At 39.7% G+C, this 19733-nt stretch overlaps 1 protein-coding gene across 6 annotated transcripts in view; it reads right to left on the minus strand.

Moving 5' to 3' along the window:
- The window catches only part of LOC5574982, a 157758-nt gene that overhangs the window by 24228 nt on the left and 113797 nt on the right, over positions 1 to 19733 (minus strand). For 2 of the 6 annotated variants that reach the window (XM_021842027.1, XM_021842029.1), the window contains exons 2-7: positions 19017 to 19510; positions 10985 to 11708; positions 2995 to 3488; positions 2783 to 2936; positions 2114 to 2458; positions 1324 to 2050 (exon numbers count right to left, since the gene is read on the minus strand). In XM_021842027.1, the coding sequence (XP_021697719.1) occupies positions 1324 to 2050; positions 2114 to 2458; positions 2783 to 2936; positions 2995 to 3488; positions 10985 to 11708; positions 19017 to 19353 (2781 nt within the window). In that variant the 5' untranslated portion in view covers positions 19354 to 19510. Of the gene's footprint in view, positions 1 to 1323; positions 2051 to 2113; positions 2459 to 2782; positions 2937 to 2994; positions 3489 to 10984; positions 11709 to 19016; positions 19567 to 19733 lie in introns of all 6 variants that reach the window. The other 4 variants (XM_021842040.1, XM_021842044.1, XM_021842032.1 and 1 more) reach the window with 3 other exon arrangements.

The following is a 19733-nucleotide window of genomic DNA, read 5'->3' on the forward strand; positions in this document are numbered from 1 at the left end:
GAAGAAAGCCATGTTTACCAAAGTGCGAATATATTACAATCGGAATTGTGAAACAAAAACTTAAATGTGTCTAATTTAGGTTTAGACTATGACAGTTCCACTATAGCACAGTGGTCATATGTTGTACCTCACTCGATGAATTATCCATCGAAAGATATGATCGAAGCAAGGAGGGGCCACGATAGTCAATTCCATGAGATACGCTTCTATTGCGTGGAGAAAAAGGTCGAGTATTCCTCTAAATGAATCAGAAACTCTGAGGGCATCGCATTTGCGATCCACAAGAGCCGTTAAAGTTATCAGTCTTCACTTGGCCCGGGGGGCTTTTGAGGAAGAGCGAGAGACTTTAGTAGCATTTTTCTTGCTTTCTTGTCTGGAGCTTCTTTTCGAAGTGTGTTTAATCTGTCAGATCTTTGCTACAGCACGGAACGGAATTATCAAAAACCTTTTTTTCGAAATTATCAAATTTGCCCCACTTCTTTTGGAATTCGACAAACTTTTGAGGGAAGACTTCATTAACTTCCGGCGCTTTGGAGACTTTATTTTACCGGATGCGTGTACCTTCGAAGAATTTCTCCTATCGGTTTCGTCGTCGTGCGCTTCATCGGAAGACAACTTTTGAAAAGAGTTATCAACTGGGATGGCTGATGAAGACTCTTTTACGGGCGGTTTTAAAGATTTCCACATACGTCTTCTTGGAGCGCTTCGCAATGGAGCGATTCTATTTTGAATGCGCCTTTTGTATGCCAGGCATTTCTGCAAGTCATGCAGATCATTGCTACAGAAGCTGCACTTTTCAGCTTCATGCGTGCAAGCATTTTCCAAGTGATCTTGGTTGCATTTGCCACAGAGGCGCTATTTGTCGCGAAAGCTAGCACTGTGACCAAGCTGCTAGCAGTTGGTACATTTGAATACCTTTGGCACGTAGAAACGCACTGGATAAGAAACACTATCAATGCAAAGAAATTTCAGAGGACGGAACCAGGGAAAGTTACTCGAAACTAGGCTGACGGCGAAAACACTTTCTGATTTCCTTCCTTGAAAACTGATTGCAATTGTTTGCAATCCAGTTTAGCTACATCAGGAATTGACCGGTCTTAATGTCTTCGCATGTCAGACTCGCGTTAACGATCTGTGACAAAAGTGCGGAGAAGTAGGTATGTCTTAAAAAAATTAAATATGCTGAAACACTGAAGCGCATTTTGTGTAAGCATTTTAAAAGAGATTTAAAAATAAATGAAAAATTCTTGAAAAACTGCGGTTTTTATCCTCCAATACCACACCCAATGAGATTCATATTATTTCAAAATGATCCAAACTCACCTTCTCCTTGGTCCCGATGAACGACGTCTGCATCGACTTGGTAATCATCTCGATCGGTACCTTCCTTTTGGCACCGGCAGCGTCGCCATTGTTATTGCCACTGTTGTTGAAGATTTGCGTCAGATTCTCCGACGTACGACTAGCATCCGAGTTGGTATCCTTAAAGCTATTGTTATTATTATTATTGTTGTTAATACTGTTGCTGCTCAGATTGGTTCCGCTGCTGGCGTTGCTTCCTCCACTGTTGTTGTTGTTCATTAGGTTGTACACCACCGGATTCACCGCAGGGAGATTCTTGTTGGCGATGTTCAGATTGTATGCCTTGTAGTTCCTCTTATGAACCGGGGAGTTGAAATCGTTCAACCTCGTCCGATCCTGCCTATCGTCCCCATTGGCGATCGGCGTTGTCCCATTGTTGTTGTTATTGTTATTGATTTGTGCATCCAGACTATCGAACTGGAACTCTTCCTCGTCGTGTCTTCCCAGGTTCGAACATTTTCCCGAATCGTTCATGCTTTTCTTCCGACAACGATCCTTTGAACTGGCTACAGCCAAATTGGTGTTACTGTTGTTGTTGTTCTCACCACCGGAAGCACTATTCGTAGAATCGCTCGGCCAACAACCCGACGAAACATCCATACAGGTGTCTGTCGAACTGCTTTTCTGTTTGATGAATAACTTCACCAAATTGAACGACGGTTGATGCTGTTGCTGCTCCTCATTATTGCTGCAAATGAGAATCATCCTTACAATACCTCATCTCAAATACTCATATCAAACATTAACTTACTCCAAGTTGCAGTCCTCCTTCAGAGGAACGGAACTCTCGCTGCCGGAATCGGTGGGCACCGGATACATCGGTAGTAGTGTCCGCATCTGCTTACCGAACGACTCACCGGAAGTAGCTCCGGAGCTTGCCGCTTGCGATACGTTCAACTGATGCCTGTGCTGCTGATCCTTATGCGAGTGTTCTGATGCCTCTGCGCTGTGATCTACTTCTTCGGAATGATGATCTGTTTCCGTTCCATCGCACTTTCCTTTAAGATCTGGCATGCTCATGCTCTTTCGTACGAAACAAGTCGGTGCATGCCTGGAAATGTGGTTGAGTAACGGATTTGTCGCCACCATTGGGAGCCTGGAACGGTTCAATTGAATTTATTAAATTCATGTTGATCAAAAAGTTTGAAAACCCAATCTACCATATCTTCATTACAATCTTTGTCATAAAAATGGAATTCAGTAAAATGTTCAACATTTTCGGCGGGGAGGAATGTTAGTGTGAAATGTGTAATGATGTAGAGACCGAAATCCTCACCAAAATGGTTGACAATTTGACAGAACTCGATTTCCATCATAAGAATTGCAAGGAAAAGGAAGATATGAGAGATTGATTTTTGCATAACTTTTTTGTATTTTGAAATCTAATGTTGACGCGCTCAAAAATATCCGCGTTACTAACCTTTGTCCCGGTCCATTTTTCCTGAGCTTACTCCAAGTCGTGTAACCCACTTCCGAAACGGACATCGCCGTTTCCTGAGCCTTCTTCCTGATGATGTGATCCAGGTTGTGAAGCACATTGAAATGCTTGTATTTGGCATAATTCTCCGGACCATCTAGAAAGCAAACAGTATTGTAGATTTTACCGTGACTAAGATACCTCCCCCAACTTACCGTAGAAACTCTCGTCCGAGTAAAGCGCGCTCTGCTCGAACGCGATCGTGTAGTTGTTCTTGTTCGCCTGGCACGTCAGTATGATATCATCCTCGTCCGGATACCCATCCATGTCCAACGAGTCCACACTGATGTGCGACTCCTTCACCGGCGAGAATAGCAATTTCGACTTGCAGATCGAGTTCTCCAGGTCGGCCACCGTTGTGATCCCGGCCCCATGATTCCCCGTAGCTTCGGCCCACGTGTCCAGGATCAGATCGCCCCGGTTGTTGTTCCGATTGCGACGCAGTTCGGCACTTTCGCTGCACATCGTCGGCAGCGTCGTGAGCAACGAGTGGATGTCTTCGGTGCGGAAGCTCTCCATGTCCACCTCGGCCAGGTTGGCGTCGATGTTCTTGGCGAGGTCCTCGTAGTAGGACAGCTCGCCGATGCCGTTGTACGAGGCGGACAGCGCCGACAGGATGCTCTGGTGGGTGATTCCATCGCGATAGCTCCTGGAAGATGAGAGAAAGCATTTTTATAGATGATTAGAGTTAATCGTGTTTGTACTCTTATGGCATTAGCAAATTAGTTCATTATCAAGGTTTCATGAATGGCTGCTTGTGAAATTCGTCCGTTCTTTACACTACAGCAAACCTTTTTTATAATGACGAGAAGTACAAATTTATTGGCCCTTGTTCATCGACTTGAAAGCTACATGCGACAGTTTCGATTTTTACAAGATCCAGTCATTTTTTTTTTTGCTTCGACAATGACGAAAATTGTAGGAAAGGTAAGCGGTGTTATGATAGACGAGAATGCTCTTTTAGTAATCGTTAAGACCATCTACTTCAAATGCTTGATAACGTCGATGTCTATCGCAATGTAAATTGTGAAATACGTATGCACGTGATTGTTATAGTCGTACTATGGTCTATAGGAGATTTGTCTTCGCACCAAACACATCATGTACAAAACGCTCATAAGACCGGCAGTTCTCTTCCGATACAAACGTGGACTATGTTCGAGAAGAACTAGCAAGCAGGTTGGTGTTTTCAATAGATATTCGCTAATTGTAGGCAATGTGGGCAATGTTCATCACATTATTTGGAGTTTAAGAGGCTCCAGTCTTACACAACACTAAAATAGTACCGATCTTAGATTACTGGAAATAGGCAATCGCTCAACCTTTATGGAAGAAAAAAAAGTGATATGGTAGACAGCTCTGCTAGAACATAATCGGTTAAGTATTGACGAATTGGAGGAGGAAATGAGGAATCCCTATCCATCGTACATCTATTTCCAATACTTTAGTGTAACATCACAGACTATGCAATTTTGGAAACCTCGGTTAAATTCTACACCGATTTGGCAGTAATGAAATTTCGTGGATACTCTCCGTCCATTGAAAATCAAAGTGACTAAGATGATGCTGAAGGTAATGCAACGTCCTACATTATGGAAGCTTTTGAAGAAGCATGTCCAGAATTCCAATTTAGCTAGACTTAGGAAACAATGTAGTAGAAATAGGAAACAATATAGTAGAAGTTGTATTCGAGTGGTTCATATCGTATTGTACAAGAAGGATCTTCGATCTGCTGAGTTACCCACCTGAAAAAAAAACTTCGCTACTTTTAAATTGAGGACGTGTGTTATATAAAGAAGCGGATTTTTAGATCAATCGGTCTGACCTTTTTTTTCTCCTGAAATATCTGGAATGCATAATCGATCATCACATCTGTGATGTCTATTTTGCAAGAATGCCTCTTCGTACGTTTACCGATTTGGAAAGTCCACTGTGACTCTTTCACACAAAGTTGTATACGATATCGAGTTGTATACATGTTTTCCTGGCTATTGCAGCTGCTCGCTCACTACTAAAGCACTATTGATGTCTTATTGTAAACTGCACAAAATCATGCACTATCTGCATAGATTACCAATCCAATCAAAATATATTTCAGAGATATCTTTGAGAAAACATATTTTTTTCATATTGCCAATATTCCTACATATACTTATCATATAAAAAATTATCCTCGAATTCCTTAAGAATATTCTCTAAAATAATGAGGATTCATCAGGTGGTCTTCTTAAAACTTCCCAAAAGATAATTTCTCGCATAATCTGGGATAACGCCCTAAAAGCCATTGGTAACCACGTGTGTAGCTCGTTGTTGCTGAGCAAATTAATGAATAAGCTTCCAAACCAACACCACTGACAGGTAGAGAATGATCCTTTCTTCCCCATAGCATTGTTCACAAACGTGTAACTCCATTCAAATGCTCAGAAACAACGAGCTACACACATGGTTACCAATGGCTTTTAGGGCGAGATCAGAAGTTATGCGAGATTTGAAAGAATTACCCCAGTATTCCATATATAGATTTCTAAATAAATGTTCCTAAGAATGCTACGAAATTTCATCGAGAAGTTTCTTATGGCATTGCTTCTCTGAATACTTCAAAAATTCTTTCAAGAATTCCTCTAAGGATCTATCCAAATTTTTTTCTAATAGTATGTTTTGCAGATACATTCATAGATAAATGACAGTAAACCTCCGAAAGGATTTCTAGCGGATCTGTGGAATGGTTGCCTTTTGAATATTTGGAGAATTCCTTAGAAAATTCATAGGATTTATTCTAGGGAAACTACAGGAATAATTATTCAGCCAATCAATTCTTCAATTTTTTTTATACGAAAGGACACTTGAGAGATTCCGAAATCAATTATCGAAGAACTTTTAAGAGAGCTATAGGAAGGATTGTAGAAATATCTGACGAAATTGAAAATATGCCCAAAGAACTTTATGCATGAAATCTTTTTTTTTAAGAATGCTCGAAAATATATACAACAGAAATTCGCACACTCTACAAATTCGTTCAAGCTGAAATGGTATTTCTGAAGAAACTTCTATGATTGTATCTAAATTATTTAAAATAAGTATTTCGAGGAAAGCCATTAGCAATTTCTCGCAAATCCCTGACTAAGGCAATGCAATATAGGGAGATGTTCCAAGTAAAATTTCTTATCGAATCTTTGAATAATTTCAGGAATACTTCAAGCAGGAATTCTTTGATAATCTTTTCTGGTTCAGTCGTCGCGCGGTTTGCCACCGTCAGAACCACCGCGTTGGTGTTGTGAATGAAAAGCGAGATTTTTTCAGCGGGGTTGTACAAAATACAACAGGGCGACGACTGAAGTGTTAAATTGCTCCGTAAAGGGGGTCCGTAGTCTTGAGGTTACGCTTTCGCTTCATAAGCGGAAGGTCATGGGTTCAATTCTCAACCCCTCCACAAAAAACCCGTCCAGCCACCGGAAGAAGCCGCACGGAGGACCGTGCTTTGGGGAGCACATCCATCCTCCGTCAGTATTAGATGATGACTGAGACAAACTGACCCACTTCGCAGGCAGCTAGCCTAAAACGACTCAGGAACACGGCAAAACGGATCACAGCAAAAGCAATAGGCCAGGGAAAGTGGTTAAAGCATAGTGAATTTATAGCGGAGAAAAAGTAGATTTTGTATGAAAATTGACAGGAAACTGAATGACAAGTTCATCCACTTCTCCTGGCCTATGGTCTATGGCTTATTTAAATCGATTGGACTAACAGCAGAGCACTCTCCTACCTGCTCGGTGTGAGAACAAGAGAGCAGAAGAGAGTGAAGGTAGATGTAAATATAGATTAGTTAAAAATAGATCTGTATCGGTAAAGAAGATACAGATAAACTGATTCCGGCACAGTAGTGGCCACGAGCACAGAGTGCCTTTGAAAAAAAATGCTCCGTATGATCAAAACCATTAGTTTGGTGTCAATTCTGCAAGAAAAAATCCAGAATAAACTTAGTGGAATTCCTGGAAGAATCTTTGAAAGAGTTCTTGGTGAATTTCTAAGTGGTAGAATATATGGGAAAATGAAAAATTGGGACTTTTTGAGGAGTTCATGAAGTTGTTCATAAATCTCAAGCAATTTCTAACGGAATATATTTAATTTATTGAGGAATAAAAGAAAAAAAAATGTGATTCCTAAAATATATATTTTTTAAAGATGAATTTCGTTTATCTTTCGACCGAGTTCGAGAGGAAACGCATGAAAAATTTCCTAAGAAATATGCAGTAGAATTCGCAAAGGCACCATTTTAGGCGAATTTTTGGTGGAATCCCTATAACCTACCCTGTAAGTTCTTTCATAAATAATATAAATCAAAAAGCCTTGTGATTTGAAGAAAGTTCTGGTAGCATTACAAACAAACTGTCCCAAACAAAAACCTTGAGATTTTCCTGAACACTTATTGAAGAAATTCGAAGTTTTCCAAGAAACGGTTTCTGAAATAAACCTTGGAGTGATTATCTATGAAGTCTTTGAAGAATCGAAAGGAAAATATTTTGAAAAATCTGAGGAGAAATTTCTTAAGAATATGTGGAGCTATCTCTGATACGAGTTTTTTGTTGAATTCCGTAAAATATTGTTGACAGATTACACTCAAGATATGTTGAAGGCCGTTGATAGAATCGTCAAATGATATCTGGGGACATCTTGAGCAGAAGTTTAATTGTTTGGTAGAGTTGAAGAAATATTCAAAGAGTCAATCAGAACGCAATTAGTTTTTAAAATTTAAATATTGAAGACTTCTGTGAAATCCAAACATCACGGTAGACACAACAAGGTAGGCTATTCCCAGGTGTAAACAACGATTTTCCATCAAAACATGTATGGTCATTCCTATCGTCAAGCATGGGGCCTTGAGGATAGTAAAGGAGAGCAGGCCTTGCTTTCTTTTGCACTCGTTCGAGTTTGCGATAGGAATGACATCACTGCCAAATGTCATTTTACGGAGTATAATACCTTGCTTCTTTTTACCGTGTCCAAACATAAGCTCAATTTCCGTGGTAAATGTGTTTCCATCGGCGAGGGAGGGACAAGGCAAGGCCTAATTCTCTAAATGAATTCTGGAAAGATCTTGGACAGCCTTATTTATTTAGTTTAGACAGACATACTTATTTAGTAAGACTCTTAGACTTATTACTTATTTTTAAATAGGTATATGTTATATGTGAATGCTGAAGATAATAGTTGTAAAATTAAAACAATATATCATCCTTCGTAACAAACCACTTGTTTTTGATTTTTTTCGTCAATAATTATAATTATAATTCATAACCGACATGGATATTACTGGGAGAAAATTTGAAACAGTGGCAGATTTGTTCACCCGCCTGAAACGCGAAGCAACAAGAGTCGGGCTAATGGTGAATGCGTCGAAAACAAAGTACATGCTGGTTGGCGGAACTGAGCGCGACAGGGCCCGCCTAGGAAGCAGTGTTACGATAGACGGGGATACCTTCGAGGTGGTGGACGAGTTCGTCTACCTCGGATCCTTGTTGACGGCTGACAACAATGTTAGTCGGGAAATACGAAGGCGCATCATCAGCGGAAGTCGTGCCTACTATGGGCTCCAGAAGAAACTGCGGTCAAGAAAGATTCACCCCCGCACCAAATGCACGATGTACAAAACGCTCATAAGACCGGTAGTCCTCTATGGGCATGAGGCGTGGACTATGCTCGAGGAGGACTTGCAAGCTCTTGGGGTTTTCGAACGCCGAGTGCTAAGGACGATCTTCGGCGGCGTGCAGGAGAACGGCGTGTGGCGGCGAAGGATGAACCACGAGCTCGCTCAACTCTACGGCGAACCCAGTATCGTGAAGGTAGCTAAAGCTGGAAGGATACGCTGGGCAGGGCATGTTGCAAGAATGCCGGACAACAACCCTGTAAAGATGGTGTTCGCCACGAATCCGGTCGGAACAAGAAGGCGTGGGGCGCAGCGAGCTAGGTGGATGGACCAGGTACACCAGGACCTGGAGAGCGTGGGTCACAGTCGAGGATGGAGAGAAGCGGCCATGAACCGAGGGAATTGGCGAAATATTGTTGGCGAGGCTTTATCAAGATAATTGATGTAAAGCCAAATAAGTAAGTATAATTCATAACACCATTACTTACAATTAGGTTTTTCTATGGTTGAGCGTATTGAACCTCAAACTGGTACTATGCGATTGGTATTTTCGACCTTATACAATATTTGTGTCTTCATAAATTCACAGTTCTTGTTAATTATTTCGAAGATATTGATACTTACAATCAAATATTTAGGACCATTCACTAGAGACGCAGCGGTGGAAAAGTTCGCATCACGAAGCAGCTCACGAGTGTATACCAACGCATAACAAATATAACAGACTCGCGAACTGGCTAGGTCCGCACCCGTCTGCTCGGGAGAACATGTCAAAAGAAGTAGCAACAAGCTCGGGAAATTTTACTCGCGAGTAACCGAGCAAAGTGTGATTTATTATGGTTTTGACCCACGGTAAAAAGAAGCAAGGTATTATACTCCGTAAAATGACATTTGGCAGTGACGTCATTCCTATCGCAAACTCGAACGAGTGCAAAAGAAAGCAAGGCCTGCTCTCCTTTACTATCCTCAAGGCCCCATGCTTGACGATAGGAATGACGACACATGTTTTGATGGAAAATCGTTGTTTACACGTGGGAATAGCCTACCTTGTTGTGTCTACCGTGGTTTTGACCTTGGTTTCGACTGACAAATTTATTTAAATAACCATCAAATCGACAGTAAACTACTAGGTTATAGTCAAAAACCCTTGGAAACCATAAATCTCGGAGGGGAAGCAGTTTTTTTTTCCCAAAAGCACAATATTACTCTGCACAGCTCCGAACACGTTCGCGAATCACTTTTAGCTTCGGTTACTCGGAAGCACGACAGATGCGAATAAACCAGCGCTCTGACGATCGGGAGCGTTTGGTTTTGTTTTTGTTCCAGTTCGGCAGAAATATTCGCCACTTTCCATTAGTGCTTGAGAGACTATGGAAAGTTGATTTTATTTTGAGGAATGCCTAAACCTATACGAAGCAATTAATGCATCAGCAATATTCTAAGGAATAGCGTTAAGTATATATTTTTACTATATCTACTCGAAATCACACTATTGGTTTGTGATTGTGATCGATAATATCAACTAGTGCAATTCACGGTAATTCAAGAGAGTAGTTTAAGAAAATTGTGCATACAAATCGTACACGCTACAGCTAACTAATCATCATCTCTATTGTTCTTACTGCGATCGTTGCGGTGACGTGGGTAGCGATCGTAGGAGTAGTAGAATTTTGAACGACAGCAAATCCAAAAGAGGGCGTATGCATTGATCGCGTCAACATCCAGCTTGTAAAAACACTGCCAAGTGGATGGCATTTACGTAGATTTTTCCAAAAACTTCGATAAGGTATCCCATGATTTAGCAATGCGTAAACATGATCATATCTAGGAGACAGTGCCGCCTATGTTAATCTACGATCCACCAAATCAACTAGTTTCGCTACCTCGTCTGGCGTGCCGCAAGGTAGCCACGTCGGTCCTTTGATTTTCATTTTGATCATCAACGACTTGAGTCATCGACTGAATTCGAACCTGGATGGTGCTGAGAGCAAGAGCAATAAGGGTCAAGACAATGGAGAAAATGTCTACGTCAGTACTGTGGACGATGGAATCCAATTAGGCCCCACTTTGAGGGACGTTAAGGATGACATTTACCAGCTCGAGAGCAATAAAGCAACTGGTAAGGATGGTATTGGAGCTGAACTGATAGTCCCTGAGAGGCTAGCCGGGCTAATGGGCACAATCTGGGAAACAGAACAGCTACAGGAGGAGTGGGTAAACGATTTTGTTGGAAATTATCAAGCCGGCTTCGTTGACGGTCGATTGTCAACGGACCAGATCTTTATTATACGGTAAATCCCTAAAAACTGTAATAAATACGAGGTTCCAACGCGTCACGTTTTCATCGATTTTGAGGCGAAATAGAATAACATCGACAACGTAGAGCTATGGAAAATCATGACGAGACCAGCGTTCTGGGAAGCTTACAAGCCTGATAAGAGTGGCCATGGAACTATGCTCAAGAAGGACCTGCAAGCTCTACAAAAAAGAATCACACTCACCCGTAATCCATGAACCACTGATAGTCCGAGTAGTCATGGCTGAAATCCTGCGACGAGGCGATCGAGCAGCTCAACGGCGGCATGTACGGATTGCAGTTCGTGTCCGAATCGGGACTGGCCGCCATCTTGCCCTGGTACTGCTGCGGCTGTTGTCCCGACAAACCTGCCGTCCTCTTCAACTGCTGACTCACACTCTGCAGCCGCTGCAGCAGCACTAGGTGGTGAGGATTTACGTTACCGTTGTTGTTGTTGCAGTTGTTATTGAGATTATTATGATTACTGTTGCTCAGTATTTGCTCCCGCAGGGCATGATAATTTCGATTGATATTGTCCAGCACAATCTGTACGTTCGATTTGAGGTTTTCGTCGTTTAACAGACTGTCACGGCCTGGGCTACCGCCGCCCCCGTTGATTCCGGGTGCCCCAAACAAGCCGTGCACTCCAGTTGACAACGCTCCGGTTGGCGTAGTTGTATGGGCATTGTTGTTGTTGTTGCTGTTGGCGTTGTTAGCGTTGATATTGCTGCCGTTGGGCCAGAAGTTTGCGTTGCAAGCCAATGGACGTCGGATGGGTGAGTTTTGCTTGCTGAGAAGCGGACGACCGAACTGCTGATGGATATGGTTATGAGTATGATTCAGAAGGGACTGATTCTGCTGTGACAACACAAACTTCCCCTGCTGCTGTTGACGGTTTGGGTACTCTGACATACGAAGAAATTTAAGATCTGAAATGGAGAAGTAGGAGAAAAGAAGGTGTTAGATTGATTCGCTCCAAGAATAGATGGATGTAGGGCAAATAGCTGGAATTCTATTGCGGCACGTGTAAATCCATATATAGATCTAGTAGTTCAAAAAGGGAAACCCAGTGACCACGTGACAGTGATTGATTCGTGTTATGAAATTTGCATTTCGCAAGACCATACCTTGTTTTGATTTTGGACCACATGAGAGAGAACCCTACAGGAACACTTTAGTTATGCTGCGTGATCGAACGGGATCGTGGCTTATGGTTTATTTGCCACTCTGCACGGCACGAGATTGAACGAATCAGACTACTGCACCGAAGACGCAGTGTCCGTACTGTGTCTGGTTAGATCATTAGGCTTTCCCGACCAGGGAATGAGAACTAATTGAAAATAAATTTTGATGTCTTGTATCATCGAATATCATGATGTTTTGATCGAGTTGACAACAATCATAACAGAATATGAGATCATTTTTTTATGAACAAATTTTGATAGCATCATATTAATTTCGATAAGATTTTGAAATCAGATTCCGCTCGGGTTATGCCGCCCACACATTCTCGTCGTATGCGTGCCGTGTAGCGATCTCTTCTCTACATGCAATCAGCGAACAAGGAGTGCTCTCCTGGTGGACTACTCTGTTAGGAGGAGCGGTGTCGTTGTACATACATATTCAATTTGAACTTTGAGTCGAAGATTAATGTAGCGTCATGTAGTTTCAGAATTGGGTCGAGCGTTCGAAGTGCTAACAAGGGGAGGGTAATTTTCCTCATTAGGTTGCAGTAATTTGTAATGTACTTTGAATGCAGTAATTTGGTTTGAATTCTTGTTAGCGTTTTTATTAGTAAGTATAACAATGAAGATTGAAGCATTCAAAAATCTCACGATGATTGCATAATTTAGACAAAATTACGCACTGCGACTTCTCAGAGTAAGAGTATATTCATGCTAGCCACACAATATACAAATGCAACAATTTAATTAGCAAAGAAAGCTGTCGGGTAAAAACGATGTACATTCGATTTTCATAATTTTTTGGTTCAGACACAACGGGATACAATATAAAATTTAAACTAATGGGTTTTGTGTGTAGTAAATATGAACGTGGTCAAACCTGTGTAAACCAATAAACAATCAACTTGTGATCCATCGGTGAGAGGGATCGCCACCGATAGATTGAGAAACACTGCGTTATGGATCTTATAAAGTTAAGTATTTTTTAAATTTGAAAAATGTTCAAAACTGAAAAAATCAATTTTCTTTGAAGTACTTATCAAAAGAAAACCAAACAGGTAAATAAGTATCTTGCCACCAAACAAGTCAAATTGATGTTCCATTTTACTCATATATTTTGACTGTTTCAGAGAAAACCGGACCGGATTACATTTTTGAGATTTTTTCGAATCAGAACTAAAACACACAAATCTTAATCTTAGATTAAACGGGCAATGTCAATGTTTTTTTGCACCCAACAAATTGTCATAATTAAAACACTATTTCAATTCAATTGAATGAATCAGAATTTCAACAGCTTTTCAAACACCACAGTCTAGAAATGTAACGACGGGCACCGTGAACGAGACTGTGCAGAGAGGCTTTTGCATTCGCATGAAAATTAATGAGATCGTCTGGTGTTATTGTTTTGGCAGCAGAGCCAAGCGCACATTTAAAAGTCATATTCGCACACCCTGCCAGCACTCATGCGAAGGCACTGATTGTTATTGTTGAACCTAATCCAATTCAGTGGCAAAGTCTGCATTAAATGGGCTGTTGAATTGTAAATTGCAAACACAACGTTTCCCGCCGTCTCAAGTTGCTTTTTACTGTCGCCTATCAGATTCGTTTGCAAAATGAAATTGACGAACATGATAATTTTACGATTACGAAAATAATTTAAATAAAACTACGACATACATACTCATATAATCTTTTAGGCTGTTATGTTATTAAAAAAGTATTCTTAAGTATTCTGAAATACTTAAAAGTAATGGTTTATAATATCGATCGAATGTTGTCATTGTTCGCGGTGTCTCCAGAGAATATATTCATAAGGTTCTTCTACATCTTTGTATCAAAGTATTTTGAGGTCCAATCAGCTTGCTACATGGACATTCGACCACTCATCAACTTTTACGTGTAACAAATTTGATTCGTTCTAACAAATCTGAAGGCTACTGGTCTTGCTTTTCTAGACATAGAAAAAGCATTCGATAGTGTTTGGCATGAAGGCTTGATTGTAAAATTGAAAAAGAAAAAAAAATGATTTCCAACTTTCTGACATTCTGTAGTTAGAATAATCCAAAGTTATTTGTCAAATCGTACACTTCAGGTTAATTATCAGAACTCCAAATCTGAAAGTTTTCCTGTAAGAGTACAATATTTTCACATCTGACTTAGCTAAGTTACCACACAGAGATGTCAAAATTTTTTGTTTGCGGATTGCACAGGGCTCTCCGCTAAAAGACGAAGCCAGCTACTACAGATGAGTAGATTGCAAACAAGTTTGGATATTTTTCCTTCATACTTGCAGAAATGGAAGATTTCTTCTAATGTTTCCAAAATTCAACTAATAATCTTCCCACATAAACCAAAAGCTTTTTATTAGAAAACTTCAAGTAGACATGCCACGATGAGAAGGGTTCCATTAAAGTTACTTGAAATTTAATATTCTACAACATTGACGAAAATTTTTATTTAAAAAAAAATCAAGAAACATTTTTTTTTTGTCAAGTTTACCATGAAGCATGACCTCAAAATAATTTGGAACAATGGTGTACACCTGAACATCTAAAGACACCAATGCACTATAACGATTTTGATCGTTTTTTCTTCTGTAATTGTCCCAATGTGCAACGCACCGCCCGCAAAGACCGATGGTAATAAGGCGTAAATCAAACACAGCGCTCGACCGTGTGCTTCCTCATTTGCTCGACTTTATTTCAAGGTTGGGCCTGCACTGAGAGATCGGAAGAGTTTGTTTTCTCGGCATTTGAATTTCACAAACAAAAAGTAAAACTCTATCGTACAGCAGAATACCAGATAACCTTGCTCTGGGAGCTGCTTCGGATTGCAGGGGCGGCGGTAGACTTGAGTTAACTTCAGGTCACCAAAGGCGGGCGCCGTCACTGCTGCTAAGCTAGTCAATCCGTTCAATTCACAAACTTGGGTGCATCAACAGCAAAGTGCACTCTCGGTCCAAAGTACATATTGAGTTTACAAAAATATCGACACTTGTGGCAGCAGCAGTATCACCGAGAGACACACTTGTCGACACTGCGACATAATCGTGGGTAGAAACCGTATTTGGAACAATCACAAGCGATTCGAAGTTTTGTATTGCTGGTTATCGATGGGTTTACTCTAATCTGATGAAGACCTGCTTTTTCTTTCTGACGTTATTTTTCAACGGAACAAAACTCTGGGACAAATATCTAACAGGGAACTTCAAAACAAATTACTGGATCTTTTTCCGGAAGAATTCTTACACAAGAACATAAAAAACTAAAACTTTTTTTGAGGAACTTCTTAAATATTACTCAAGTGAATCTGATGAAACATCATTAGATGCAACTCTTGAAAAAAATCAGATGTAATCGTTGAGATTCCCCTAGAGAAATTTTCGTATGAACAATTGTAGGCTGGATGGCTGAAACGAAAATAGAACCCCCACCCCATGACACGATAGGCTTAACTGCCTCGTGACACTAACCGCACGACCACGAAGTCCGAGGTTCAAAGGAATTCAAAAAATAATACTGCCGTCATACTGACTTTAACCGCCTCTTTTGATGCATCTCATAGTTAGTAGGAACGCCAAAGAACTAATCTATGATCATCTATTGGCTATTTATAAAGTATTTTTAAAGCTTGACACATAGTTTTCATTATTCTGGCAGCAGCTTGCTGTAATCATTTTGGCCCAAAGTCACCCTTATGGACCAATTTAACCCCGCACGACGGTACTTTGAAAAATCTATGATTGTAATTATAGGGAAATCCCTGCCTACAGAAATGATTGGAGGTATCCTTTGTTGAATTTCTATTCCTGTATTCCTGTAGAAATACTCCATACTTTAGAATTTCTCATTTAAAATTTTTTTGAATATAATTCCGAAATTCCTGCTGTGGACAAATTCAAGATTTATTCTAAAAGGAACTGCTGGAAGATTACTATTAGCTTTTATTTAATGGATTATTGCCCTAGGCTTTGCAGGTAGATCTATAAAAAAATGAATGTAGTTGCTCAGAAAACTCTTTAAAGATTCAGAAGCAAACTAAGTAGAATTTCTATAGACTTTTTTTTTTGAAAATATAGAGAAATTTTTAAAACAAAATCATTGAATGAATTTTAGAGGATATTTTCTTGTATTGTTTCAAGGGATTCTTTGCGAAAATTGTTGGAAAAATTCATGAAGCAATTTTTTGTGTTTTCGAAGAAAACTTTAAGCCCGGTGTTCATTTTTCCACCACTTCTCCTAAGTGTTTCAACGTGTTTTTTTTTTTTGCGACCAATGATTATGATGAATTGTAGGAGATATTTCAATTAAATCTCTGGGGCATACAGTATTGGCAACTTTTTTGATTTTCCATACAAAATGATCAACTTTAGAGGGTTAGATCTAAGTTATTTATGAATCAAATGAATGTAATTTTCATAGTTCTTCCGATATAATTTGAATTTCAACACATATTTTTGAGCGATTTTTCCAAAAAAAGAGTTCAAATGCAATAACGGCTAGACTAAAGTGAATTTTTTGACGATTAATTATAATTGACATAACTAAACAAATTGAAAAAATAACTTCATGGTGTCTTCAGCAAAATTGTAGACTTTGACGAATGAAACAAGTTTGCTGAAGAAAGTTTTTGTTTAGAGCTTTTGGAGTTTCAGATAGATAGTTTTGAATTTTTATTATTTTTATTAACTTGTGATTTGACAAAAATATTCAAAAATATTGGTTAAAATTCAAGTTATGTCTGATGTGCTATGAAAGTTTCCTTCAAATCGGCCCATAAATACCTAAGATCTAGCTTACGAAATTTGATCATTTTGTACGAAAAAAACGAAAAATTTACAAATGTGCTGTCCAACACTGTACATATTCCAAAAACCTAATAAGAATGTCTTGCAATTCATCATCGTTATCGTTAGCAACATTTAAGAACATCCAACTCTCAAAACATCAACTTTCATCTTCGAAAAGTGACATCTATTTACCAAAACAAACAGGTTCCCTTAATCTGAAGCCACAGATCGACGTGCCTTTCACTATACCAAGTGCGAAGAATGGAATCGCGTAGGAGTATGAAACTTTTTCATGTTTCCTTTGTTTGAAACTGTGGATGAGACCACGAAATTATCCGCAATGAGTGTGTCAAATTTGCCTCTGGTTGGGGTACATGACATACCACCGCCGAAGCACGACATTCAGCGGCCATCAATCAACTGGGAAACAAGACAGTTTCCTCGTCCCATCCCATATGGTGAGCTTGCTTGTCATATTTTTACCCCCTTGCTTGGAAAGACACCCCGAAAACAACAATCACCTTGATTTGTTCTTCTGAATTTATCTTACGTACATTACCTCGGTTTGTCTTGAAACAGAAAAGGCAATTTTTGTTTGTAGCGTTTACCTTTTGACACGACCCGAACTGTAGATTTGTCTTTCGAGAAGAGAAAAAAAAGATGATGTAAGGTGAATTTTTCGAGAGAAGAGTGAAGTCGCACAAGTATTGTTGGATAGCAAATCAATGCCCGCAAAAAACAGGAGATCAGACGACAGTAGAACCAACTCACGCACGCCTGGCCAAACAACATCACCCGGAATGGATTACGATTGAATTTTTGATACCCACTTGTTCGCTTGTTGCTGCTGTCTGGCCGATTGTAAAATGATCCCAAGTAAAATGTGTCGTGAAGGCGGTGGCATTCGTCAAGCCATTTGTGGAGATTTTGCTCTCAACCTCAACTGCTGATTGGCTGGGTAGTAAATATGGAAGCTCTGAATGTGTTGGACGATGACTAAATTATTTGTCAACAAATCAGAAATCATTGCGCGATTGCTCGTGGGCAGCAGCATAGGGGGTTTTTTGTTCTGTCCAATTAAATTTGAACCATCATTGTGTTCAAAATAAACAATTTTCTATTTCTCAGGAAAATATTCCATATTTAACATTTGTTAAACACGTCAACCATGAATGATAGCTAAACTATTTTTTGGTTTCTTGATAAACCTGCCTAACATTGAGAAGCTCTCTTTGTTTACTTTCTTTTCAAATAATAACTGAGCCACATTAACCTCTTCTACTGCGTTTTTTGTATGACACGCTAGCCAAGGACATTGTCTTTCGATCCTTAGTGAAAAAAAAATCCCCAAAAGCTTTAGTATTTTACTGTTACAATCGAAAGAGAGCGAAAGAGCAGAGAATCTCTCATTGTTACATAGGCCCTTTAGCAAAGTTCAGCGAGATTTCTCTATTTTGTTTAAGATCATATAAAACATGGGTTCCTTTGACCGTCCCACCCAGGTATTACTGTGCGTAGAAGATGTCCTGCATATCTAAACTATCCATTTCTCGCGCTACTGATGTACCGTTTTGATTCATATTACGGACAACTTCAAATTCCGGACACTCAACTTTGTATGGGAAATATTTCACACGAAAAGTTTCAATTTTTGTCACTCAAAAGTTCTCACTTTCCAGGCTCGTTTTAATAATCATTTTCCATAGAAATCTATACAAATTTATAGTATCCAATTACCCCAGACGTCTATTTAATGGTTTGTCGATTTTAATTGATGATTTGACCTTTCTAACCCTGATTTTCATGAGCTGTCCGGAATTCGAATCAAAGTGTCCGGAATATGAGGCGTCCGTAATAAAAATCACGAAAAGACCATACATTTCCATTTATTCAAAATTATTCCTGTTGTAGAATCAAAATCTTCACCCACCATTTGAAAGTTAAGTGTTTTGTACAGAATGATTTATTGTATATGCTTTCTGATAAGTTATACTTCACTGAGGCCTTAAGTGTCCGTAATATAAATCAAAACGGAAGCTCGTCTACCAAACTTGGTCCAGTCATAATTACTTTCGTAATATTCATTCACATGCAATCAATCCCTGTTTCAAAAACTACAAAAGTATGTCATGCAACTTCTCGATAAATGTCTTGGCTCATACGATTTATCGTCTACGGTTAGAAATTACTCATCAGCACCCAAACGGAACCTAATTGTTAGTACCATACTGCACAACAAAGACAAATTTCCTCATAAATACCTTTATCACTCAAGTAATCCATTTTATCACAGCTACCATCACCGCCCTTATCACCATTCACCGTTCCGTTCTCCGGGATCGCCTCGGACCCGAACAAAAATTTGTGCAGCAGAAAGTTTTCTTTGGTAGCTGCCGCCTTATCACGACACAGTTTTCGAAGTTTTTGATAATTGCCACTGCCCGGCTTCTGCTGTTGCAACTGTCTTAACTTTCTTCGCTGATGTTCTACCAACTGCTGCCGGAGCAGTTCCAGTTGCTGCTCTTGCTGTATCGTTGCCGATATGGTGGACATATTTCGTAGGATTTTCCACAGAAACACAAACAAACACAGGAGCATTAGGAGGGTAGACACTGGTTTGGATTTTTTTTTCAGAAAACACCTCCTGAAGTGGCACTATTTCATTGTTTGATTGTTTTCTAATGCAGAATTAAACGCTTCCACGGTTGCACGTTCTTTACGAGGGAATTTTTCAGTTGCGACTGAAGTTGAATCACTGGTAGAAAAACATAACTTGGTTCACGCACACTTTCGAGCTCTGAATCGGTGGGCCTATCAGAGGGAGGATGGAATCTTCTTCAAACAGGGAAAATAACACACTTCTGGTACTTGGGTGATTCAAAAACCAAAAAAGTTTGAAAAATCCTGTCTTCCATATCTTTTTAACAATCATTTTGATGGCAAAATTTTCAGAAATTTTAGTGAAGATTTGAAAGTAG

Source organism: Aedes aegypti, chromosome 1, assembly GCF_002204515.2.
Source record: "Aedes aegypti strain LVP_AGWG chromosome 1, AaegL5.0 Primary Assembly, whole genome shotgun sequence".
In the NCBI taxonomy this organism is placed as follows: domain Eukaryota; kingdom Metazoa; phylum Arthropoda; class Insecta; order Diptera; family Culicidae; genus Aedes; species Aedes aegypti.